Source organism: Microtus oregoni, unplaced genomic scaffold (genome assembly GCF_018167655.1).
Source record: "Microtus oregoni isolate MIOR12 unplaced genomic scaffold, Mior012 000019F_ref0000042, whole genome shotgun sequence".
Taxonomy (NCBI): domain Eukaryota; kingdom Metazoa; phylum Chordata; class Mammalia; order Rodentia; family Cricetidae; genus Microtus; species Microtus oregoni.
In genome coordinates, this window is record NW_024543078.1 from 39,521,282 (window position 1) to 39,548,798 (window position 27,517).

At 40.1% G+C, this 27,517-nt stretch overlaps 1 protein-coding gene across 4 annotated transcripts in view; it reads left to right on the top strand.

The window, feature by feature from the left end:
- Nucleotides 1-4: 4 nt before the first annotated feature.
- Nucleotides 5-27,517, top strand: part of LOC121459367 (G protein-coupled receptor kinase 4) — a 78,548-nt gene continuing 51,035 nt past the window's right edge. Inside the window, exons 1-5 of one of the 4 annotated variants that reach the window (XM_041669039.1) lie at nt 5-628; nt 1,079-1,174; nt 5,276-5,388; nt 6,470-6,544; nt 25,341-25,447. In XM_041669039.1, the coding sequence (XP_041524973.1) occupies nt 577-628; nt 1,079-1,174; nt 5,276-5,388; nt 6,470-6,544; nt 25,341-25,447 (443 nt within the window). In that variant the 5' untranslated portion in view covers nt 5-576. Of the gene's footprint in view, nt 629-1,076; nt 1,175-5,275; nt 5,389-6,469; nt 6,545-25,340; nt 25,448-27,517 lie in introns of those variants that run through there. The other 3 variants (XM_041669038.1, XM_041669037.1, XM_041669040.1) reach the window with 3 other exon arrangements.

Here is a 27,517-nt window from a genome sequence, read left to right on the forward strand (position 1 = left end):
CCCTCTGGAAGCCGTTAGCCGGGGCCGTGCTGCCGTGCGAGTTATCTGGCGGCCGCGGCGGCGGCGGCTGCTGTAGCCGTCGCCGCCGGAGACGGCTCTCCCGTTAGTGAGCTCCCCTGTGTAGTGGGGCGCGGCGGAGGTTCAGTGCCGCCCCAGGACCCGGCGCTGAGGGGAGAGTTACGCGCCCTGGGCTCGGGCGATGATGCTAGGGGCTCGAGCGCCGGCGCACCGGCGCCGATAGCGGAGGCCCCTCGCCCGGACAACGTAGCTGGAGCCAGTGGCGAGCCTTCCCCGGGTCTGCCTTTGCGCCCACGGCGACGGCGGCGGCGGCGGCGGCGACGACGACACTGGTGGCAGTGGTGGCGAAGGAAGAAGAAGCGGAGGAAGAAGCGGAGGAAGAAACGGCGGAGGCGGACCAGCAACCCGAAGCCCTGTCCCCCGCAGGACGAGGCATGCGCGGAGCCTGCGACTGTGGCTCTCGGGTCTCCTCCCCGCCAGCCTTCCCCGCCTCCGTTGCCTACACCCCAAAAAGTTCGACCTCCGCCACCTCAGCGCCGGCGGCGCAGACGGCGGGCCATGGAACTCGAGAACATCATGGCCAACAGTCTGCTACTGAAGGCTCGTCAAGGTATGTACACCCCAGGCGCCCGGCCTCCCCGAAGGTAGTGTTTCCTAGGAACTCCAGTCCAGGGAATCCTGATCTCGGTGGGACCTTCACATTGTCCTCTAAGGGAGTTTTGATCCCACCGGAACCAGTCCTGGCTTCGTCCTACTGCTTGGCAGGTGTCAGCAAGTGGTCAATCTGGTCTAACCTTTATTGTGTTTCTTTGTGTTGTCCTGGCTGCCCTGGAACTCACTCTGTAGACCAGGCTGGCCTCCAACTCAGAGAAATACACCTGCCTCTGCTTCCAGAGTGCTGGACTTAAAGGCGTGAGCCACCACTTCCCAGCATAAACACATCACTATTAAGCCACAACCTTTCCTTTCTTGCTCATCCCCAAGAACATAACAAGACCCTGTCTGAAAAATAAAAACAAAATACAATTTGAAATCTAAATCCTTATCTTTTTAAATTTAGCAGGACTTAGCAAAAAGAGTGGTCGTAGTAAAAAATGGAGGGAGATCCTGAAGCTGCCCCCTGTTAGCCTGTGCTGTGACCTAAGATGCTCCATCGGTGAGTAAGTCGTGCCATCTTATGTTTGTAGGGTATCTGACATTCAACATTACTTAGATGCTACTAATTCTTCATTTTCCTTATAACTTCATTTAGTCTTTTGTGTGTAGGAGAGACTTTGTTTTCTAGAGTGCAGTCATGAAAGTTGATGGCTGACTTTTTTATTAATAAAAGTTAGTATAGATTGAGACCACAGAGTTAGCTCAGTGGTTAAGAGCACTTGCTGCTCTTGCAGAGGGCCCAGGTTTGGTTCTCAGCATCCACATGGCTGCTCACAATTGTCTGCAGCTTCAGATTGAGATACTGTCTTCTGCCTCCTCAGGCCCTGTGCATATGTATACAGACATATGTGCAGGTAAAGCACCCATACACCTAAATTAAAGACAAATTAATCTAAATTTTTTAAAGCTATGTCTATGTATGGCTTTGTGCACATGAATGCAGTGCCTGTGGTAGCCAAAAGAAGGTGTTAGATCTCCTGGAGCTAAAGATTGATTGGATCCAAGTCCATGCTGATCCAAGTAGAGACATCATGAACACAGCTAAGTCCCATTTCTGTGCCTTTTGTTTCTTTGTTTGTTTTGATTATCTTCTTGGGACTTGAAGGCCAGAGATCTAAGGCTACTCATTTTCAAAGCATTCCTGGCCTGGCTTCTGATCCTGCTGTCCAAATAATTCAAGAGGAGACGGTGGCAGTCTCTGCATTCTTACTATTCCGAGTAGGGTCCAGCATGTGTTAGGTTACTGAGAGAGAATGTGTTAAAGGAAGCATGTGTTAGCTGCTAGGGGGAGCACATGGTGTCCTCCTAAGGGAAATGTGAAATATGAAATGGTGAAGGTGCTCTGCCCTCAGAATACAATCTCCATGAGGTAGAGCAGTGCCCTCCAAATACTTGAAGGGCATTTAGGTTAAAGAGAAGCCTTTCTCATTGTTGACCAACTGAGGAGGGAAACTGGAGTGAGAACTCTGATCTTAGGTCTTCTCTGAAGTGGCCAAGAAACAACCACAACAGGAACAGACTCAGCCAAAACTCAGGCTGAGCTACAATTGTCCGAAGAATGGTTCTAAAGATTATTTTGTCTTCTTTTTTAATACCAACTACAGACAGTATCAAGAAAAGAAGGAGTGTAAAGAGGAAGCATTAACCTGCATCTCAGCAATGAACTTCCTATTAGGGAGTACCTACCAATTCCTCTGGGCTTAGACATTCCAGGGTATCTTTGAGTTCTCTTGTAGGTGGAGACAGAATCCTTCTTTGAACTGACCTACTAATTTTGGAGAATTAAATCACTGGTCATTGATGACTTGTAGATGTGCACAATTCAATGCTTTATTTATTTAGACATATTTTTGAGACATACATTTATGTAGGCCAGGCTGAAATTGAACTTACTACATAGACAAGGATGACCTTGAACTTCTGATATTGCTTTTACCCCCTCCCCCTCCAAGTGCTAAGATTATGGGCATGTACCACCATAATGGTATATATGATGCTAGGGATGGAACCTAAGGGCATTGTGCATGATATATATATATATATATATATATATATATATATATATGTACTCTGCCTACTGAACTCAATTCCTAGCTCACTCGCCTAGACATTTCCATATTTAGACCCAATGATTTCAAATGAATGGCTTAGACTCCCAGAATTACTTGCTATTAATAACTCTGTAATGGAGGGATTTGTTATGGTTTGCTCATTTACTGTAATTCCTCAGCTTTAGAGTTACTTTTGGGACATCAGCTATGTTTATCCATTTTAAGTTGAGAGCCACTGTCTTAGTTAGCCATTGTGAAAATACTGTGGCCAAAAGCAACTTGAGCAGGAAAGGATTTATTTAAGTTTACAACTCTTAGGTCATACTCCATCACCAAGAGAGGTTAGGGCAGGAATCTGGAAGTAAAAACTGAAGCAAAGGCCATGGAGGAAAGCTGGTTACTGGCTTGCTTCCTATGGCTTGCTCAGTTTGCTTTCATATATACCCCAGGACCACCTAAACGGGTGGAACCACCCACAATGGGCTCACCCATATCAATCATTAATCAAGAAAATGGCCTACAAACTTACCTATGGGCCAATTTTATGGAGATATTTTTCAATTAAGATTCTCTCTTCTGGGATTGGAGAGATGGCACAGTAGTAATGAATGCTGGTTGCTCTTACAGAGGATCTGGTTTCAATTCCTAGTACCCACACTGTGGCTTACAAACATCTGTAAGTCCAATTTCAAGGGATTCAGTGCCCTCTTCTGACTTTCAAATATTCACACACATAAATAAATTTAAAGAAAAATTTCCCTCTTCCTAGATATGTCTAGGAAGATTTGTGTTGACAATAAACAACCAGCATAGCCACTGCTAGGAGAGCAACTGGCCTCCTTCCCTGCTGTCATCCTCCCATCTCCCTCTAGTCCCCCTCCTCTCTCCTTCCCTCCATTCCATTCCCCTTTTCTTCCCCCACCCCCTTCTGTTGTTTTTAATTAGCATAGAAAATAATGGGCCTATGCAGTAGTACCCATATTTAATCCCAGCATTCTGGAGACAGAAGCAGAAGCAGGTGGATCCCTGTGTGTTCTAAGCCAGCATGGTTTACATAGGAAGTTGTAGGCCAGCCAGGACTACATAATGAGACCCTGTCTCATAACAAACCAAACAAAAACAAAACAAAGTAATGGGTTTCACTGTTACATTTTAATCCGTATGTATCATTAGACTTTGTTCTAATTTGCCTTCCCCTGCTGCTGAACATGGCTTTCTTGCTGAATATTTACTTCTTCTAAATAATGCTTTTGTTTTAGAATTTTTTTAGGGGTGGGGTGGTAGGGTTTGAGACAGGGTTTCTCTGGGCAGCCCTGGCTGTCCTAGAACTCACTCTGTAGACCATGTTGGCTTCAGACTCATAGAGATTGCCTGACTCTGTCTCTGGGATTAAAGGCATGCGTTGCTACCATCTGGCTGAGCTATTTGGGACCTTGTTTTATATTCTTTTTGACACAATGCTGGAACATTAGGGTTTTATTCTCAGAACAGTAAGGTAAGGAGAGGCAAGGGATACAATATTTTCTATGAAAAAGAAAAAATAAGCAAATAACTATAAAAGGGAAAGTTAAAAATCACTGAGCATAAAAAAGCAAACAAATCAATAAACATAATTTAAATTTTGTTTGCAAGTATAAAGAGTATGAGGATGAAGAGAGGTTTTAAACTGATTAGTTTAAAAACTAATTCTGATTTAGTACATTGCTGCATATGCAGTTTGTTATAGATACCTAGAGTGGGTGAAGTAAGTAGAAAGTTCCCTTTATGCTCCTGCCTTCCTTGTGGATGGCTATCCCTAGGGCTTATCTATCTCCTATATATTTTATTTTTGAGAAGAACAATCTATTTCAAGTTAAACTTTGCAAATCCTTACAAATATTAGTTGTTTTTGGATGTATCTTAGTGTTGGTTGGTTGGCCGATTTTGTTTTTTGAGACAGAATTTTAGCATGTAACTCAGGTTGCCCTTGAATGTATAGTCCTTTTACCCCAGCCTCCAGAATGCCAGGATTATAAGCATGTGCTACCACAATCAGTTCTTCCTATTTTGTTTTTATTTTTATTTATTCCTTTTTTATATTTGTGTGTGCATGTGTCTGTACATGTTTGTGTATATGCATGTGTAGTTTAGACAACAACATTAGGTGTCTTCCCTGATCATTCTCCACCTTAGTTTTTGAGACAGAGTAGCTCACTGAACTTGGAGCGTGGCAGTTCTTCTAGACTGTCTGGCCAGTCTTCACCTCTTCAGCCCTGGGATTACAGGAATACACCACCGTGCCCAGTTTCTTATGTGGGTGCTCCATCCATGAACTCAGGTTCTCATGCTTGTGTAGGAAGCACTTTACCAACTCAGACATCTCCCAGCTTCTACTTGTGTCTTTTAAATGTATGATCACTCAATTTAAATTAGTAAAAAGAACTAGTCATCTAGAAATAATAAGAGAAGTAACATTTTGACTTTCATTATATTGAGTGAAAACAGAAAGTAGATTCAGAATAGAACTAAGTAGGTAGTAACTACTATGCTTGTTTCTCCCCTTTACCCAGAAAAGGATTTTAGCAGCCTTTGTGACAAGCAGCCAATAGGAAGACTTCTTTTCAGACAGTTCTGTGATACAAAACCAGCTCTAAAGAGATGCATTGAATTCTTGGATGCAGTGGTGAGTGATTCATCTCAGGGTTGCATGTTTGCTTTTGTACTTTTAGATATTAAAAACTAGACTTTAGATATTGAAAACTAGAATTGGTAGTTGCCTTGATGTCATATTTCTCTCCTCCTCTCCTTCCCTCTTTTTGAGACAGGGTCTCACTTTGAAACCCAAGCTGGTCTGGACCTCACTTTGTAGATCAGGGCTCTTAAAATGTATCTTGGCCTGGCCTTGAACTTGTAGCAGTCCTGCGTCCAACTCCTGATTGCTGAGGTTATGGTTCTTAATGAGTACTTTCTGCATATGAAGAAACATCAAGAGATGAATGCTGCTCTTCATCTTGCTTTCTCCTTTAAAAAACTATTTTATGTCTGAGAACCTGCATGTTTGTGTGGATGTGTGCCATATGTATGTCTGGCCCCCTTGGTGGCCAGAAGATGGTATTGGATTCTTTGGAACTGGAGTTACAGGTTATTGTGAGCCACTATGCAGTTTCTGAGAACTGAATCTGAGTCCTCATCAAGAGCAGTAAGTATACTTAACTGCTAACCATCTCGTTAACTCTGTTTTCTCCTTTTTTATAAGCTTATGGGCTGGTACACTGTCCACATAGGGTACATCTTTCCTGCTCAGTTTAATCTTTTCCAGAAACACCTTCATGGAAGGTGTAGGGGTATGTTTCCATGGTGGGTCTACATCCAGTCAAATTGACAATGAAGATAGGAAGATTAACACACCAACTTTCACTCAATTTTTTTTTCCTCCCTGAGACAGGGTTTCTCTGTGTATTAGCCCTGGCTGTCCTGGAACTCACTCTGTAGACTAGGCTGGCTTCAGACTCATAGAGATCAGCCTGTCTCTGCCTCCCAAATGCTGGGATTAAAGGCATGCACCACCATGCTGGCTCTCCCTAACACTTTTACCCTGGTATTGTACTTACATTTTTGGAGAACTATTTAAATTTAACCCATAGAACTCTTTTCTGGTTCAGTGGGTACTTTGTCAGTTCATAGGTCAGATAATTTAAAGCATTACGAAATATTGTTGGTGAGTAAAATCACTAACCTTTTTCTTTTTCCTAATCTCCACTCAGGCAGAGTATGAAGTTACCATTGAAGAGGAGCAAAGAGAGTTTGGGCTAGCCATCTTAAATAAATTCTTCAAAGAGGTATGGTTTCTTCTTTCTAATAAAGATTTTTTTTTTTTTGTAAGTAACAAAGTGTATGTAGCTCTTTTTTCTTTTTAAACTTTTTGGAGAAGATATAACAAATACATTAAAGCTTTCGATTTCTTACAAATGTTTCTCTTTTGTATTTTGTTTAGATTAAGAAGAAATAACAAGTCTCTTAGAATATTGATTCAAAGAATTCTGTTTTATTTGCCTAATTTGGGATAACATTTTTTTCCTGAAAGTTTTTATAAGTCTTAGTTTTTATTCTTTTTAAAAAGACAAATCCATTTACTTATTTGTTTGTTTATTTTTATTTTATCTTAGTTCGTTAGATTTATCTACATCCATACAGGCAAGGGGTCCCTCTGTGCAGCACTGGCTGGCCTGGAACTTTCTTTGCCTACAGACTGGCCTCAGACCCACAAGGACTACTTACCTCAAGGACTGTTGAGATCGAAGGCATGCGTTACTATGCCTGGCCAAATCCCTTTTGTTTTAATGTGTACATCAGGGACTCTTCGTATACATTTCTTTTTAGTTTGTGTGTGTGTGTGTGTTTTATCACATCACATCACAATGATTCTCTAGTTTTTTTGGGTTTCGTTTTTTTAAAAAAATGTTAATGGGTGTTTTGTTTATTTGTGCACCACATGTGCACAAAAGAAGGAACCAGGTCTCCTGAAACTGAAATTACAGGCAGTTGTGAGTTGCTTTGTGGGTGCTGGGAATTGAACCTGGGTCCTGTGGAAGAGCAGGCAGTAGGTGCTCTTAACTGCTGAGTCATCTCTTCAGCCCCAGTTTGTATTTCTCTTGTCTTACTAGGTTCTTAAAGTTTAGGGTATTGCTGTATTAATATAAGTAATGTCCCATGCCAAAGTAGTGTCCCATGACAGGGGTAGAGGGTATATCCTAGCATGTTAAATCTAACCACTTGCCACCAAAGAAAGCTTTTCGTTTGTTTGTCTTTTGTTTTGAGACAGGGTTTCTTTGTATAGCTTTGAGTGGCTAATTCTCTCAGCAGTCATTAGTTGCCTATAATTTTTTGTCGAGGGATGGGATGCTGAAAATTTTTACTGCTTTTGGTTAACATGTCTATTAATATACTATTTTTCTGGTCTTGTTTATGCAGCCATTTCTGTTTCATAGCAGACTTCCAGGTATTCTGGCTCTTATAGTCTTTCTGCCCCCTCTTCTGTGTTATTCTTTGAGTCATTGATATGGAAGCTGTAATATAGATATATCTTTTTTTGAAGCAATTAATTTTTTGTGTGTGTGTTCATTGGTGTTTTGGCTGCTTGTGTGTCTGTGTGAGTGTGTCAGAAACCTTAGAACTGTGGTTACAGGCAGGTGTGAGCTGCCATGTGGATACTGAGAATTGAACCTAGGTTCTCTGGAAGAGCAGTCAGTGCTCATAGCCTCTGAGCCAACTCTCCAGCTCTAGATAAACTTTTCTTTCTTTTTTTTGTTTTTGTTTTTGTTTAGTTTCATTCTGTTTTTCGAGACAGGGTTTCCCAGTGTAGCTCTGGCTATTCTGGAACTCACTCTGTAGACCAGGCTGACCTGGAACTCATAGAGATCCACGTGCCTCTGCCTCCCAAGTGCTGAGATTAAAGTCAAACCATCATTACCCGGCTAGATACATCTTTTGAGATTAGGCTCCCAATGATCTCAGCAACACGTCCAACTGTGGTTTTCTATGATAATCTCCATTTGCTTTATAGAGAGGCTTCTTGAATGAGGGGTGGTAGCTAGATTTATCTGTGGGTATAAGGATGAGATTTAGAATAAGGTAAGAGATTATGTTTATTTTAGTCACTGTTATGTTGTGAAGTGAAACTTAAGTCCTTTGTAAGTCCAGACCCAGATCAGGAGCCAATGTTTTTCAGCAAAAGCAGCTTATTAAAACTTGTTATAACTGAAATTAATGCTATAAATAACTTCCTTTCTGATTGGGAGGCTATTTAGCAGTACTAGAGAGCTGGCTTAATTGCTAAGAGCTTACTGTACAAGCATGAGGACCCAAGTCTAGATCACCAACACTCATATAAAATATTGATACACACCTGTAGTTTTCGTTCGGGGTCAGTGGAAATATGAGCAACTTAGGGGCTTGATGGCCAGTCAGTAAACTCCAGGTTCAGTACACACATCTATATGTATACACAGAGAGACAGAGACAGAGAGAAGCAGAGATCATCCTCAGTTTGTATCCGCGCAAAATAAATGCAATGCAGATATCAAAGAATTTTTACCACTTTAATGATAAACTTACAGAACCAGAGTTCCACCGTAGTACAGGAGGTAGGGAGGAAAAAAGGGCCGAGCCGCTGAGCCGCGCGCCCATTTATTGGCAGGCATACACCCGAGGCAAACCCCGCCCCCTAAAGGGGCTGTCTTAACCCTACATCTCCCCCTTTTGTCTAAATAAGGCAGAACTAAACCAAATATAACTATAAACGATAATAACAAATGATAAATATAACAAACAGTATTGAGAACAAAAGTTTTGCTAGAGAGTAACTACAATTAAATAATCTTCAACTCCATCAAAGATCTGAGAAGGGAGTAAATATTACTTAACAAATGAGAGATATCCAAAATGTGCAACAAATGACAGAGACAACTGACTACCTGGGCAATCACCCAAAATCTCGTTTGCAATGTTGAGTCAACCAACTTTGGCTAAGGCCTAACATAACTGACATACCATTATCAAATGCAAGGAACTTTCTTAGAATTATCCTACTCTGTCTTGGCAAGATAAGACAATCCTGTTTCATATTTTAGTCAGTAGTTGAGGTATGGGCTTTTCTTAACCCAAAGGCCAGTTCTGCCAAGAAGACAAGCTCCCAGTGGAGTGTCTTTGGTGCTCAACGTTCTCTTGGGAGTAGAGTGGTGTTGCCAGGAGTAATTGTGTCTCGTTGGCACAGAATTCTAGGTTAGATTAAAGGCCATTTTCTACAGCTCTTCAAAGAGGCTGAAGATTATACTATTTATACTAAAAAGAATCTCTATGTATTTAAAAGATCTGATTATCCTAAAAATAAATATGACAAACATATAATTCTCAATACCTATCTAATTTGAAATTAAGAGAATAAACAACTGTGCAATATATGAAGACAATGATCTTCACCTGTAAACAATGTCATTACTTATCAAATGTAAACAATGTTATTACATAAATAGTACCAGAGGTAGAAATGTACATTGTGATATGATAGATGTATCCATACAATATAAGCATATTCTTATACGAAAGTAGAGGTAGGAACACTCATATTCAATATTCAATATATCAATATACAAAAAACAGCACCAATATAATTTTCTAAAAACAGTAAATCACAAATACCAATCATCCCATCAAACCAGTTAATCCCCCTCTTTTTTTTTTTTGAATATACCCCTAATTCCATGCAATATCTCCCCATCCCCTCAACCCTAAACCAACCACTAAAAGATGTCCCTAACCCTGTGGGCAAACTCTGTTGGGAGAGGGGACGTCGTCCTCTTAGATTGCTTCTAGCTGACATGGGGGCGACGTTCTTCTTAGGGCCCCCTGTGAAGGCAAATGATGGTAAAATTCCCAAATTAACCTTTGACTTAAGAAAATTATAACTAGTCTCTGAGTGTTTTGAGAAGGTCCGGCCAGAGCGTTGTCAAAAATGTGCATCATACGAAATTGTCTCTTGCAGTTGGTACCAAAAAACAGGTCTAAAATTAGTGCTTAAAAAAAAAAATTCATGACGTCATAAAAACCAGATTGAGTTGATGTTGTGGGGCCCCATCTTCATCCTGGAAACTTCAAAGATTACTGTAGGAAAATATGTTGCTTGTTATGGGAAATTTAAACATTAACAACAAGGACATATACCGACATATAAAGAAAGACAAAGATATGAGGAAAGGCAAAGAAAGCTTATTAAGTATCAAAATATTCTTATTCTGTCCCATGTCATGGCTCCTTACCTGAGACAGAAACTCTGAAATATCCCTTATTAACAGGCTTGGAATTGAAGAGGGACTGAGCCATAGTCCAACTCCAAAACCAGCTCTACACATTTAAAAAGAAGTGTTCAATAAAACATATAAATATATATAAAAAAATCAATACTTACAATATGTATAGAATTTTATTGTTGATGTTTAGTGGGTCGTAACTATTTTCCATCCATCAGTAATTAAATATTCAGGGTCCCTTAAATTCTTTGGAGATGAATATTTTCCTGTGGAGATAAGAAAAGAACCCTGCCCCCATTCTATCAGTAATCCTTACCATCTGAATGCCGGTCATCCTTGTGAATGGATTGTTATCTATCTTTTCCAAGTGACTTCTCTTCCTCGAACCGAACCTTTATTAATTTTGACGGTATCCATAATTTTTCCTCACCTGTGGAGATAAGAGCAAAACCCCTTCCCCAACGCAGCACATCTCCTGGCTTCCATTGTGAGGTCAGCACATCCTTGAAATAAACTGGTTGATTTAGTTCAGCAGACTTTTCCATTATCCAATGTCTTTCTGCAGCCGTCGTTCCCTTCTCATTAGCGTTGAGAAAATTCAAGGTTAACAAAGCATTATGTAACCTATTTCTGGGGGTGTTTTCCACCCCTTTCTGTTTGTTCAACATATCCTTTATAGTTCGATTAGATCTTTCTATGACTGCTTGACCTGTAGGATTGTATGGTATACCTGTAACATGCTTGATATTGTAATAATCAAAAAACCGTTTCATTTTTCTAGAGACATAAGCAGGACCATTATCTGTCTTTATTTGTGTAGGTATACCCATGATAGCCATGACTTCTAATAAATGAGTGATTACTGAATCAGCTTTTTCTGAACTTAAAGCAGTTGCCCACTGAAAGCCTGAATAAGTGTCGATGGTGTGATGAACATACTTCAATTTGCCAAATTCTGCAAAGTGGAACACATCCATCTGCCAGATTTCATTTCTATGGGTGCCCTTTGGATTAGCCCCTGCTGGCAGTGGCGTTTGGTTATAGAAAGAGCAGGTAGGGCATTTCTTCACAATCTCCTTAGCTTGTTGCCATGTAATAGAAAACTCTTTCTTCAAACCTTTGCTATTAACATGATGTTTTTTATGAAATTCAGAGGCTTGTAGCACACTACCAATCAATAATTGATCAATTTCTGCATTACCTTGTGCTAGAGGACCTGGCAGACCCGTATGGGATCGGATGTGTGTTATGTACATAGGGCAAAGCCTGTTCCTGATCAAATCTTGAACCTGGATTAACAATGAGGTTAGTTCTGTATCATCAGGTATAAATTCAGCAGTTTCAATATGTAAAATAACTCTTTCTGCATATTGTGAATCAGTAACTATATTAATAGGTTCTTTAAAATCTCTTAGTACCATAAGAATGGCATATAATTCTGCCTTCTGGACAGAATCATAAGGACTTTGTTCCACCTTACCCAAGTCTTCTGATTTGTAACCTGCCTTCCCTGATTTATTGGCATCAGTATAGAATGTACGGGCTCCAGTTATAGGAGCATCACGGACTATTCGAGGAAGGATCCAAGAAGTTCTCTTTATGAAGTTGAGCCGCTTGCTTTTTGGATAGTTGTTATTAATGTCTCCCAAAAAATTAGCACAAGCTCTTTGCCATGGTTCATTATCTTCCCATAATTTCTTTAGTTCATCAGCAGTGAAAGGCACTATAATTTCTGCTGGGTCTATGCCTGCTAGTTGACAAAGTCTCAGCTTGCCTTTTATAATTAACTCAGAGACTTTTTCCACATAAGTTTTCAGTTTCTTACTTGGTTTATGTGGTAAAAAGATCCATTACAAGATAATATCATCTCTCTGCATTAAAATTCCTGTAGGAGAAATTTTTGATGGTAATATGACAAGAATACAATCAAGCTCTGGATTCACTCTGTCCACATGTGCCTGTTGTAATTTCTCCTCAATCATTGTCAGTTCCTTTTCTGCTTCAGCTGTTAATTCTCTGGGACTGTTTAAATCTTTATCACCATTCAAGGTCTTGTTCAAATGAATTATTAGATCAGGTGTTATCCCAATAGCTGGTCGTAAACTGGAAATGTCTCCTAACAGTCTTTGAAAGTCATTAAGAGTCCATAGGCGATCTCTCCGAATTTGTGCATTCTGTGTCTCAATTTTTTGCAAGCCTATTCTATAACCTAAATAATTAACAGAATCTCCCTTCTGAATCTTTTCAGGAGAAATTTGCAATCCCCATTTAGGTAACAGTATCTGTATTTCTTCAAACAGTCTGTTCAAGGTATCCATGTTTGAATCAGATAACAATATGTCGTCCATGTAATGGTATACTATAGATTTGGGAAATTTCTTGCGTATTATTTGCAATGGTTGGTTCACAAAATATTGGCACAGGGAGGGGCTATTTAACATACCCTGGGGGAGGACGGTCCAGTGGTACCTCCTCAAAGGTTGAGAATTGTTATAAGTAGGCACTGTGAAGGCAAATTTTTCTCTATCTTCTTTTTGCAAAGGTATAGTGAAAAAACAATCCTTTAGATCAATAACTATGAGAGGCCATCCTTTTGGTAATAAAGAGGGCAAAGGAATTCCAGATTGCAGAGGGCCCATAGGTTGAATAACCTTGTTGATGGCCCTGAGATCTGTCACCATTCTCCATTTACCTGATTTTTTCTTAACCACAAATACAGGAGAATTCCAAGGGCTGGTAGATTCTTCTATATGTCCAGCATCTAGTTGTTCTTGTACCAGCTGTTCTAAAGCCTGTAACTTTTCCTCAGCTAAAGGCCATTGTTTTATCCATATTGGTTTCTCAGTCAACCATTTTAGAGGCAAGGCTGTTGGTATTTCTGAAGGGACATCAATTGCTTGTTCTTGCACAGCCCTAATGGCCGGTTTTCTCCGGCCATTTGTAATAACTTTTAATATTATTTTCAGAAATATGGGCTCTAGAAGTAGCAGGAATGTTAATTTGGGTATTCTATTGTTGTAATAGGTCACGACCCCATAAATTCATTGCAATATTGGCTACATATGGCCTTAATTTTCCTATTTGTCCCTCAGGCCCTATACATTCAACCCATCTCGTGCTCTGCCTTACTCGAGATAGGGTTCCAATTCCCAGGAGCTGAACATTTACATTCTGAAGAGGCCAATATGGATGCCAAGATTCTGGGGTAATGATACTTACATCAGCACCTGTGTCCAGCAGGCCAGTAATAAAAATGCCATTTACACACACTCTCAGCTTAGGTCTTTGATCATTTATAGAAGTTTGCCAAAACACACGTAACTCATCTTTCTCATTACTATTGCTTGTAACAGTAGGCATGTGGCTTTCTAATTGTCCTGACGAGGCATGTTCTCTGCAGAAACTGGAAATGACTGAACCATGTTTGCCATGGGGGCCTGAGAGGCTCCCCCTCTCACGTTTCCCGTCTGTATCAGGTTGCCTTGTCTATCTCTTGTAGACCTGCATTCATTCGTCCAGTGTCTGCCCTTTCCACATCTTCTACATAAACCTGAAGGCTGAGTCCTTCTATTCCTGTTATTTCTAGAAGATGCATTATTATTATTTCTGAAAACCCGTTGTTTACAATTCCTTTTCATATGACCCATTTTGCCACAATTAAAACATTTGGTATTCTGGTGTCTCCTTTTACCATTGGAAATTGCTTCTTCTACCCATGCTTCAGTGCCATAGTCAAATGTGTCAACATTTAGTGTATGCAAGACCCATTCTTCCAAGGACGCTGATCTGAACTTTAAAGGCCCCAAGATCTTTTTGCATTCCACATTTGCATTTTCGTAAGCCAAAGACTCAATTATTATACGTCTTGCTTCTGGGTCAGATATCCCTATTTGTACAGCCTTAGTTAATCTTTGTAAAAAGTCACTAAAGGGTTCTCTCTGACCCTGTTTAACTGTAACAAATGATTCCATTCTCTGTCCTGGGTCTTGTACTCTGTCCCAAGCCCTTAAGGCTGCTGTAGTACACATGGAGAGTATGTTTTCATCCAAATTAGCTTGTTCCTGAGGGTCGGAAAAGAGCCCTTCACCTAGAATTTTATCTAGGGAAACGTCAATTCCCTTCGCCTTTTCCTGCTGTTCTAAAAGTCTAGCCTCTTGCCTGAATAAGCATTTCCATTTTAATTGCGGTCCACTCTCAAGGACCGCGGAGCTCAGCTGGAGCCAGTCCGAGGGGGTTGCTCTGCTTGTTGTGGCCCAAGATTTTAGCATCTCTTTAACAAAAGAGGCGTGCATCCCAAAAGTCATGATGGCCTGTTTAATTTCTTTGAGATCATTCATACGGACAGGCTCCCATGTATCTTCCTTGATGACCCTAGGGTTTCTGGAACCAATCACCTTTTCTGTTGTTATTACTGGAAAGGCATGTAGAGCTGTAGGTAGAGCTTTGTGGAAATTGTCCCGGAGGGATTTATCCACAGATGTAGTTAAAATTTGCCTTTCTACCCTTTGCTCTTCTTCATCAGAATTTAGAAATTCCTCAATCTTTTCAATTCTATTCACCATTGCGTTTTGTAATGTCTGAATCTCCTGCCCAGAATTATGTTCTAAAGCCTTCATTGAGGATTCTAAAGTATGAAATTTGTCCAGTAGAGATAACTTGTCATCTTTGGACATAATTTTTATGGCATAAACCGTGCCTTCTTGTATTGACAATCTTTCCGCCAATCTGTCATAAGCTTTAGACAAAATTCGATTGTCACATTCAGCTGTTTTGATTCTCTCAGTTAATGTTTCAGTTCCTACAGAAAGGGACTGCTGGAACTTACGATCTAATTCAGCTGTTCCTTCTTCCATAGTAATGAATTTCTCCTTAACCTTTTCTAAATTTTGCTCAGTTAACCGAGTCATGTTAAACAAAGATCTGTTTTCTTCCTGGAGAACTTCAAACTGATTCTTGAGAAGATTGTTGTCATTCTCAATAGTTTTTAAACGTTCAACCTCTGCCTTAAGAGATTTGATCATTTTCCTATTATCAAACCAAATAGTGCTAAGGAAAATTAAGAATCCCAGGAATATCCATAGATGTGGGGTGGTAGACAACTCTTGTAAGATCTCCTAAACGGTGCACTCAAAAAAACTGGTGAAATTTGAAATTGTCACGTTCTCAGACATTATTTATAAAAGAAAAAATTCTCTTACCTGTAATGACTGGTTCCTGCCAGTGGTGGCGAAAGAGTCCAGTTGAGTACACGTGGCCTAAATCTGAAATAAAATGACTCAAAAACAAAATTGAAACAGACACCAGGCTGATAAGTAGCAATTGGGCCAGAAAGGGAATAACGAAAAACCAGCAAAGTAAACAAATCAAAGGGATGCGGGCGTTTTTGTGCCTGGGCTCGCAGGCCGCTGTCACGTGACCTGAGTGCCGGTGGAGGTGGGAGAGGAGCAGAGACTTAGGTGCTGTTAAAAAGGCTCTATCTATTTCAAACCCGCTGCTTGATTCTCTAGCAAGCAGCAGGGGAAATCGAGTCGCTCAGAATCTCAGCTGCTTCCGTGCGCGCCCAGAGAGACTGCTCAGAATCTCAGCTGTTTCTGCGCGCGCCCAGAGAGACCGCTGCAGCGGCCCGGGGTGCAAGAGACTCCGATTTTGGGCCGGTTCTCGGCAAAGCCCCACGTTGGGCGCCAATTGTATCCGCGCAAAATAAATGCAATGCAGATATCAAAGAATTTTTACCACTTTAATGATAAACTTACAGAACCAGAGTTCCAGCGTAGTACAGGAGGTAGGGAGGAAAAAAGGGCCGAGCCGCTGAGCCACGCGCCCATTTATTGGCAGGCATACGCCCAAGGCAAACCCCGCCCCCTAAAGGGGCTATCTTAACCAGACATCAGTTCTGGGAAGGGTCCTATATTGTAACAGTAGAAGTGTTACTAGCAATGGTAGTTAACATTAGTGACTATTTTAAGCCTTATGCATGTAATAAATCACTTTATCTTCACAACAACCTGGTGATGTACTTACTATTTTTATGTGATTGGATTGAAGGGCGTAGTTATGTAACATATCCAAACTTGCACAGCTAGTAGATATCGGTGCCGGGAGCCAAACATGTAGAGACTGAGGTATCACATGGGAGGACAAGGTCTGAATTGTAAAACCAAAAAGTCAGCCTTGCCGAAAATAGGGGGAAATGGGGATAGAACAATTTGAATAAGAGGGAATCAAAAATAAGGAGTGGAAAGATTCTAATTGTCCTTTAGCACAATGGGGTAATTATTAGTTGAAACACCCTGATATGTTTCAAATTGACTAGAAGAGTATGAGATTCTCAGGCTACATCAATAATGATTAGATAGAAATGATAAAGATAGAGATTCTTATTACTCTGATTGATGAATACACATTGCTGTATAGGCATTTAATTACTATAATGTACTCCATAAAGATGAACAGAGTTTTGGCTAGACATGATGGTGCACATCTTAAATCCCAGCACTCAGGAGACAGAATCAGGTGGATTTCTGTTTGAGGCCAGTTTGGTTTATATAGTGAGTTTTATTTAGGCTAGCCAGGACTACATCCTGAAACTCTTACTCAAAAATTAGCAAAAAAGAATAAAAGGTAATACAAAGTTTAAGGATAATATTAGAAAAGGGAAAAAAGAGAATGTAGGAAGGGGCTTGCCTATTCTCTATCTAGACCAGTGGTTTTCAATCTATGGGTCCACCTAAGACCCTTGGAAATAGCAGATAGTTTACATTATGATTCATAATAGTAGCAAAATTACCCTTACGAAGTAGCAATGAAAATATTTTTATGATTGGGGTCACTACAGTATGACAAACTGTACTAAAGGGTTACCGCATTACAAAGCTTGAGAACCACTGCTCTAGGTGGACATTAATCCTTTCAGGAAGGCTCTGTACTTGTGACCTAAACATTTCTTGAAGATCCTAGATCCCCATATCTCTGAAATGCCAGCTAAATCTCAACCTATAGCATTTGGTGAAAGATTTTTGTGAACTTCCTTTTTTCCCCTTTTTTTAAAAATGTGTGTGGTATGTGTACATGTATGTGCTTGAGTATCAGTACACGTGTGCATGTGCTTCTTGAGGCCTGAGGTTGATATTAGAATCTTCCTTGATTGTTCTTCTTTTTAAAAACATTTTTAAAATTTATTTTTGAGATTTAATTTTTGTTTTATATGAATGGTTGTTTTGCCTGCATGTATGTCTGTATACCATGTGTATGCAGTGCCCATGGAGGGTAGATAAGGGTGTCAGATCCCTTAGAACTGGAGTTACAGATGGTTGTGAGTTGCCATGTGGGTTCTGGGACCCAAAACTGGGTCCTCTGGAAGAATAACTGCTGAATCATCTCTACAGCCCCTTATTTTATTTTTGATGTATATATGAGTGTTTTGCCAGCATTATATTTGTACACTACTTGTATGCAGTGCCTTAATGAAGTTAGAAGAAGGTGTCACACTCAGGTGGCTATTCTGACCCTGGATTTCCACATGACCCTCAGTAGCAACATGGGCCACAGACTTCAACAAAGATCCTGGCTGTGATAAGACCCAGACATGGTCCTTGGCAGCCTCCTTGGTGGCAGTAGCCTGGTTCTGGATGTCACTGTCGCCCCAGGTGGTGGCACCAGCCACCCAGACCAGCATAGCCCCAGAAGCAGCATGGCCTTTGGACACAACATGGCACCAGGTGACAGCCCAGACCTAATGAATCCACATAGCTCCCTTGGCAATAAAAGCCATGGACATCAAGACAGACCCTGACTGCGTAGGGTCACAGACCCAGATATGATCCCCAGCCCTGACCAGGAAGTCACCATGGCCCTGAATAATAGTATGTACCTCTTAGATCTGTATGGCCCTTAATGCAGCATGGTCTGTGGGCACCAGTATGGTCCCAGATGTCCGATTAGACCACAGTAAACCACATGGCCCTCGGTTGCAACAGAAGCAACAGAAGCCGCAGACATTGACTCAGACCCTAGCTGCAAGTCCATGACCCAGACATGGCCCTCGGCAGCAGTGCAGGCCTGGATGACACCATGGCCCCAGGTGGCAGCACAGGCACTCAGATCAGCATGGTTCCAGTGGTGTCATGACTCTTGGACACCTACATGGTTACTGGCTATTGTTATTTATCATTTATTAAAAATTAAAACTTGGGGATAGATATTAAGGATATAAACCTGAGAGACCCAGGTGGTGGTGGTGCATGCCTTTAATCCCAACACTTGGGAGACAGAGTCTTCAGAGTTCCAGAACAGGCTCCAAAGCTATGGAGAAAACCTGTCTTGAAAAACCAAATAAATAAATAGATAAATAACAAACCTGAGAGAACTGCAAGTGACCATGACACATCACTACCACCCATTTCCTGGCTCAAAAAAGGCATGTAACCACATGGACCCTCCTCTTCCTCTTCTGAGGACCTCTTTTTCTCTTCTGAGTCCTTCAGGGAACTCTGTGATTGATTCCAGTCAGCTGAATGTGAACCCTGCCTCTCAAACCAATGCCAGACTCCACTGGTTATCAGACCACAATACAGACAAAATTCCCATGACATTTCTCCCTTTTTGTAAGAATGATTATCAGGTATTGTCTAAATAGAAAGGAAAGTTATTAACAAAACGAAAGTATACAGTAAGAACAGTTTTCTAGTAAGAAATACATTCATAACATCCAGTCCATTTGTATTTGTCAAATTTAGAGAAAATCCTTCATTTGCATTTTCTCCTGATAAATCTAAAGTTTCATACCTAATTTACTTTCTTTTTTCTTTTTAATTTTTTTTTCCTAATTTACTTTCTTACAAGATTAAGGAGCACTGTAAATGTCTTCAACCTCATTAAAGATCTGAGACGGGGGGGGGGCTGGAGAGATGGCTCAGAGGTTAAGAGCACTGACTGTTCTTCCAAAGGTCCTGAGTTCAATTCCCAGCAACCATATGGTGGCTCACAACCATCTTTAATGGGGTCTGGTGCCCTCTTCTGGCCTGCAGACATACATGGAAGGAATGCTGAATACATAATAAATAAATAAATATTAAAAAAAAGATCTGAGATGGAAATATTACCTGAGCAAACAAGATGTGCAGAGCAAATAATTTTAAGAAATGACAGAAATAGCTGGCTGCCTGGACAGTGGTCATCTTAGGTTCCTCAGTGATGTTGATATATCCAGCTTTGACCTGTAACTTTGGCCTATAGGCCTAGAATATCTGACAGACATTTTTGAGAAGCAGGAAATTAGGAGTGACCATCCTACCCTGTCTTGGCAATGCTCGGCAGTTGCTTTTTTTGTGTTCTGTTTGTCCAGTTTGAACAGCATACTATCAACAATTGAGGCAAGGGCAGCTTCTTGCCCAAATGGTTAGCTTTTTTTTTTAATTTTTTTTTTATTGAGAAAAGGAAAAAAAAGAAAAAAAGTTTCCGCCTCCCCCCAGCCTCCCATTTCCCTCCCCCTCCTCCCACCCTTCTCCCCCTTCCCCACTCCTCTCCCCCTCCCTCCAAATGGTTAGCTTTTGCCACAAAGAAGATAAGCTCCATATAGAGGTACTTCGATGCCCAACATCCTTTGTTGAAGTGAACAGTGCCACATGGAGCAGATGTGTCTCATTGTAAAGAAAAGCCTGATGTTATTAAAACATTTTAAATGCTATATTATGTAGGTCTCTAAAGTGTTTGAAGACCACCTATCTAAAATATATCTCTATAACCTTGAAAACATACCTAACATGACTATAAATTTGATAGTTATGAATGATTATTAACTTGTATGTCTTTATTATCTTAAATAACTTTCAAGGGCTAAAACTTTACATTAAATGCACTGTGTAGGTACAATATTTTAAACAAAAAATAGAAACATATATATGATATAACAAAAATAACCTTAAGTTTGTATCAATATACAAAAATACCTTAATAGAAGAAACATGCCAGGGAGTGGTGGCACATGCCTTTAATCCCAGCACTTAGGAGGCAGGGGACAGAGGCAGGTGGTTCTCCGGGAGTTTGAGGCCAACCAAGCAAATTCCAGGACAGCCAGTACTGCTACACAGAGAAATCCTGCCTCAAAAAAACAAAACAAAAGAAAGTTTTAAGCTGGAAAGATGGCTCAGTGGTTAAGTGCACTGGCTATTCTTCTAGAGGACCTGGATTCAATTCCTTGCATCCATGTGGCCGTCTGTAATTTCAGTTCCAGGCTACCCAATGCCCTCATACAGATATACGTGGAGACAAAACACCAATGCACATAAATAAGAAAAGTTTTAAAATGTTGGAATAAATCCAAGGGATGTGAAATTAGTAATAATATAATAGTCCCTAGATTTTGGTTTTCTTCTTTTTCATACCAGGTAGCTCTTCTGACATGAGACAGACTTTGGATTTTTTTTTTCTCATGCATTCTTGGGTTTAGATGTTCACACTCCAACTCCAAAACCAGCTATAGTTTTTAAAAGGGACTACATAAAGACCATCTACCTAACATGTCTTTAGAGAACAGCAAAAAACAAGCATTTTGAAAGATTTATGAAATTGTATCCTGTTAGAAGTGTACTATAGTATTAGGTCAAGTTACTTCTTTTCTTGGGACATTTTTTTCTGGATGATTCTCTCTTCTTCAGATGCTTCATTTGTCCAAAAGTATAGTGGCATTTCAATTGTATTTTAATAAATAAAAAACAGTACCACTGGTCAGTCTTACAGACCAGATTATGGTAACACACATCTTTAATCCCAGTAGCCACACTAGTTGCCATAGAAACTGGATGGTACATGCCTTTAATCACGGTGCTGAAAGCCTTTAATCCCAGCCCTAGAGAGGAGGAAACAGCTTTCAACACAGTCTCATTCTAAGATTCCTAGAGACAGGATTGCCATTTCGGTATGAGGTATAGGTAAGACAGAGGTCTTCAGATTGCTTAGTTGGGTACTTTTATTCTCCTGGAAAGAGAAAAATAAAACCCTGCCCCAACCATGACTTTGGGAAGTTTTCCCTTTTGCCAGGTTGACTTGCCATGCTGTTTGATATTGACTCTCGAGGGGACTCTCATGTTCAAATCAAATCTTTGTCAATTTTGATGGTATCCATAGCTATTCTTATCCTGTGGAAACAAAAGCAAAACCACTTCCCCAGTGTAACACATATCCTGGTTTCCATTCTGTCGTCCACACATCTTTAAAATATATAGGCTGATTTAGTTCAATGGTTTTTTCTATTCAATGTCTCTCTGTAGCTGTTGTTTTCCTTTTCATTAGCATTTTAAAATGTAAAGTTAACAAAGCAATGTGCAGTTTATCTCTAAGGCTCTTTATTACCCCTTTCTGTTTATTAAGCCTATCTTTTTAAGTGCGATTAGATTTTGCTATAACTGCTTCCTGTAGTATTGTTTGGTATACTTGTAATATGCTTTATGTTGTAATATGAAAAAAAACTCTTTGATTTTACTAGAGACATGCTGGAGCAATTGTCCATCTTAATTTGTACAGGTACTTGGTTAATGGTCATAACCTCTAATAAGTGTATGATTACAGAATCAGCCTTTTCTGAACTCATGCAGTTGCCCATTGAAATCCTGATTATGTATCTGTGGTATGGTGCACGTACTATGATTTTCCAAGCTCCACAAAATGAAACATATTCATTTGCCAAATTTCATTTCTTTGAGTACCCTTAGTATTACTTCATGCAGATAGTGGAATTTGTTATTCTGTTCTTAAGAACCCATTCTGTGGGAACCAAAAAGCTAGAGGTGTTGGTGGTAATGGTGCTTGTAGTAGTAAAATTGACAAATAAAATGTTTAGTCAGTGCCTGCTTACAAAGGCTATACATACACATATATTTTCCTGTTTGTATGAAGATGAAAAATCTGAAGAGATATTTGTGTGATTTAAATTTTTAAACTGTAATTGAAAAATATACAATGAAATTTACATTAACCATTTCTTTGTTTTGTTTTTTGAGACAGAGTCTCTGTACTTAGCCCCAGTAGTCCTAGAAATATCTGTGTAAACTAGGCTGTCCTTGAAATCAGAGAGATCATCCTGCCTCTGACTCCTGGGATTAAAGGCATACACTACCACACCCAACAACTATTTCTTCTCAATGTAATATTAATTGATTAATTATTGATTATTTGAGAATATCTTTCATGCATACAATGTATTTTGATAATATTTACTTCCCATCTCCCCTCTAATTCCTCCCAGGTTCAACCCTCACACTCTACCTCCTCCTAACTTAAGTCTTCTTTTTTAAAAAATAATCCCGAGTCCTATTTGCACCATCCATAAACTCAAGGGTATGGAGCCATGCCCTGGAGTATGATTTGACTTATCAGGGACCACACCCTTAATGAAAACCAAGTCTTCTTTCCTCAACAGACATCAAGTGCCAGTAGCCCCCTTTCTAAAGGTGGGGCTTATGAGCCCTTTCCCCTTCTTGCTAGATTGATGACTGGCTTGAACCTGTGAAGGTTTTGTGCAGGCAGCCACAGCTAATGAAAGTTCATGAATATAGTGGTCATGTCATATCCAGGAGATACCATTTTGATTCAGTTCTTCCCAACTTGTAGCTCTTGTAATCTTTCCATCCCCTCTTTTAAGAAGAGTACCCGAATCTTCGAGGTAAGGAACATGATGTCCCATTGTGACTGAGGATTCCATAAACACTTATTTACATTTTGATCAATTGTGATTTCTGCTTAACCACCTACCACAAAGTCCTCTAGTGTGGACTAAGAACTTCACTGATCTATGGGTATAAAGATACAAATTTAGAGGGCAGATTCATTCTATGTCCTCTTAGCAAAATAATAATAATATGTTCACCCCTTGGGGCCTTTGAACTCCTGGGCCATGGGTTTGGGGCTAGATTTACAGTAGTAGGCTGGAGTTTCCTCTTATGGAATTGGTCTTAAATTCACCCGGAAAGTGATTTGTTATCCCCATAACATGTGCACTACAATTGCACCCATGGATATACCTCACTATGCTGTCCATTGTTGTAGCTCACAGGGTTTACAGCTGGTTAAGATTGTGGATGATTAAAAGCCAGGCGATGGTGGTGCACGCCTTTAATCCCAGCACTCGGGAGGCAGAGGCAGGCGGATCTCTGTGAGTTCAAGACCAGCCTGGTCTACAGAGCTAGTTCCAGGACAGGCTCCAAAGCCACAGAGAAACCCTGTCTCGAAAAACCAAATAAATAAATAAATAAATAAATAAATAAATAAATAAGATTGTGGATGATTTTCTCCCCGATAAGTACACACAGCACCTTCTGGTACTGTGAGAACAAATTAGTCAGGTGGACGCTTCCTGGTTAATACCTGCTTAATTTCTCCATGTCCTGTGATTAGAGTGTGTGGTATCTGTTTCTGAGTGTATATAGTTCAGTAATGTTAAGTACATTTACACTGCTATGTAAACAGTCTCTAGAACCTTTTTATCATTCAAAAAGAAAGCACTGACATCAGCAGTTTGATCTCTTTTCTTTCCCATACGTATCAATCACTCTTCTACTTCCTGCCATTTTCAGTTTAACTGCCCACATATATATCCATAAGTGAAATTAATACTTTTGGAACTGGCTTATTTTGTTCAGTGTAATGCTCTTAATGATCATTTATGTTGTAGAATAATTACTTTTCTAATGTTTTAAAATTAATTAACTTTGCATTGCTAGGGATTGAACTCAAGACAAGTATTACGAAATGGGGCTATGTCCTTAGCCCAAGAATGTCCTTTTAAAAGCCTTTTCTTGCTCTGGAGAGGTGGTTCAGTGGTTAAGAGCACTGGCTGTCTTCTAGAGGTCCTGCTTCTACTCTCAGTGTCCATTTGATGGCTCACAACTCCAGTTTCAGGGGATCTGATGCCCTCCTGATTTCTGTTGGCTCTGCATACATGTGAAGTAATAAGGGCGGCGGGGCTGCGTTCCCAGCACCCCGGCCGCCTGCTCGGCTAGCTTATGTCCCAAAATAATTACATAGACACTGTATTCTTTTAAGCACTGCTTGGCCCTTTAGCTCTAGCACTTACAGGCTAATTCTCACATCCCAATCAACCCATCTCTAATAATCTGTGAGAACCGGTCTTACCGGGAAGATTCTAGCCTATGTCCATCCTGGGTCGGAGCTTCATAGTGTGCGTCTGCCTGGGAGCTGGGGCATGGCGTCTCTCTCAGGCGTCTGCTCCCAGGAGGAGAGCAGAACTGTGGAGTCTGAGCTCACTTCCTCTTCCTCCCGGCATTTTGTTCTGTTTACTCCTCCCACCTATCCTCTAACCAATAAAATGGGCCAGGGCAGTTCCTTTATTAGCCAATGACCTTCCTCCATCATACATGGTGCCCATTCATGCAGACAAAACATACATTATATAAAACAAAATCCTTTTTCCTTTTTATGTCTGTCCAGCCATGTCCAGTTCATGGACCTAGGCTGTTTTTCATGCTAGGCTTGTGCAGTACTAAACCCAGGTCTTGTTGCATGCTATATGCATATCCTATCTATCACCCATATCCCTAGTCCCACTGTTCTTATTTTTGGCTAACAAGAGTGATATGGCAGTAGATGTGGGTGTGCAAATTCTTCTTGAGATCTTGTTTTCTGTTCTATTATACATGTTTTGAGTTTTTAAGAACAAATCTAGAAAGCAGACTAAATGCTGGAGGGTGGTACTGGATTAGGACTTTGACTTAATATTTCATATACTCAAAAATTTATAGTAGGCATTATGTCCTTTGTATGATTGATAAACTATGAAAAAACTAATTTTTGTATATTTGGTTTATGCAATATTTAGAAGTCAGAAGTCCCCTTACCACAGATACCTTCAGCTGTTGTGAAAACCTGTAAATGGAATTTGAAGCAGAATTCCTCCCCTAAAAATGTTTTCCAGGAATGTGCCGGGTAAGTGTTCTATGCTCGACCTTGCATATATTAGGGGTATTTGAGTTTGTTGAGAAATAATATTATAAAGCCCAGGTGGGCTTCAAACTCACTTTGTAAGCTAAAGTTAGTATTGAATTTCTGGCTTTTGAAGTTCTAAGATAATAAGCATGTATCATGTGCTAGAACTGGCTTGTGTACGTAGTATCTATTGGTAACTCCAAGATAGAGGATGACAAAAAGTCTTTTTTTTAAATTTTTATTTTATACAAGTTAAGTTTTTTGTTTTGTTTTGTTTTTTCTTAAGACAGAGTTTCCCTGTATAATAGTCCTTCCTGTCCTGGAACTCAGAAATCTGCCAAGAGACTTGAGCCACCACCACCCAGCTTTTGAACATTCCCCCCCCCCTCCCTCCCTCCCCCCCCCCCCCTCTCTTCTTTTCCCTCTCCCTCTCTCTTTGGTTTAGCAAGTTAAGTTCTTATCTGGATAGTTTTGCAATTAAGATGATCCCTTTCAGTAACTTTATGTAGAAATGGTTAAGTGAAGAGTAATGATCACATGTGCATAAAGGTTATATTGAAGCAGGCCATGATGTCAAGCCCCAAGATAACAGGATTTCTATGATAATTTTGGGCCATCATTTCTCCACTTTCCAAAGTGCTTGTGTGTAGCTTGAAAAGAGTCTAAAAATATTTTTTCTAGATCTAAGCATTTCCTGAAAGTATTTTTTCTCTGGATTTTTGAAACAGGACAGAGAAATTCTATTTATTTATTTATTTATTTACTTACTTACTTGCTTATTTATTTATGTATTTATTTTTTGCGACTAGGAGCATTTATTAAATTCACACAAATTGAAGACGATAGGGGTATGCGGCTGCGCTAGTTGTCAGCTGTTTTTAGAAGTGGTAATTTTGCCTTTCACATTCGTTTAGAAAATAGAAAAGGGGATGCATTTTAACTCATATGAACATAACATTGTCCCTGTATTAGAGCCAAACAGATTTTTCCTTTATTTAACATTGGCAGAAGAATATTTAACAAAAACTAGCAAGTTAGGTTAAACAATATAATAAATGTATGAATACCTAATACATAAACAGTGACTTCTTGGTATTTATTTCAGGAATGAAAAATTAAATTATTATTATTATTTTCATCTTTTGTTTGTTTGTTTGTCAAGACAAGGTTTCTCTGTGTTACCCTGGCTGTCTTGGCTCATTTTATAGACTAGGGTGACCTTGAACTCACAGAGATTCACTTGCCTGTCTACCACCACCTGGCTACAAACTTAACACAAGATTTAATTTACCAAGTAACAGTAGATGTTTCACTTTTTAAAATTCCTTCACTATCTGAGGGGATAGTATGTACCATAGCACCTGTCCAAAGATCTGAGGACAACCTGCCAGACTCGGCTCTCTCTTCCTACCCTGTGGATGTTGGGAATTGAACTCATTGTCTGGCTTGGCAGAAAGTGCTCTTGCATTGAGCCATCATAGTGTTCCCACAGTATTTTTTAAAAATCATGGCAGAGCCGGGCAGTGATGGCGCACACCTTTAATCCCAGCACTCGGGAGGCAGAGGCAGGCGGATCTCTGTGAGTTCGAGGCCAGCCTGGTCTACAAGAGCTAGTCCCAGGACAGGAACCAAAAACACTACGGAGAAACCCTATCTCGAAAATCAAAAAAATAAAATAAAAAAATAAAAAATAAATATCATGGCAGGAGTCGGGCAGAAGATACAAAGAAACCCGGTCTTGAAACCACCCACACACCCACACAAAATCAGGGCAGGAAAAGATTTGGAGCTTTTGAACCATTTAGGTCTGTTGGAATGATTTAACCAATACCATTTATTTGTTTTGTTTTTTGAGGCAGGGTTTCTCTGTTGCTTTGGAGCCTGTCCGGGCATTAGCTCTGTAGACCAGGCTGGCCTCTAACTCACAGAGATCCTCCTGCCTCTGTCTCCCAAGTGCTGGGATTAAAAGCAGGTGAATCTTCTATGTGAGTTCAAGACCAGCCTGGTCTACAAAGCTGGTTCCAGGACCCCCTTCCAAAGCTAAAAAAATGCATGAATGAATGAATCAAT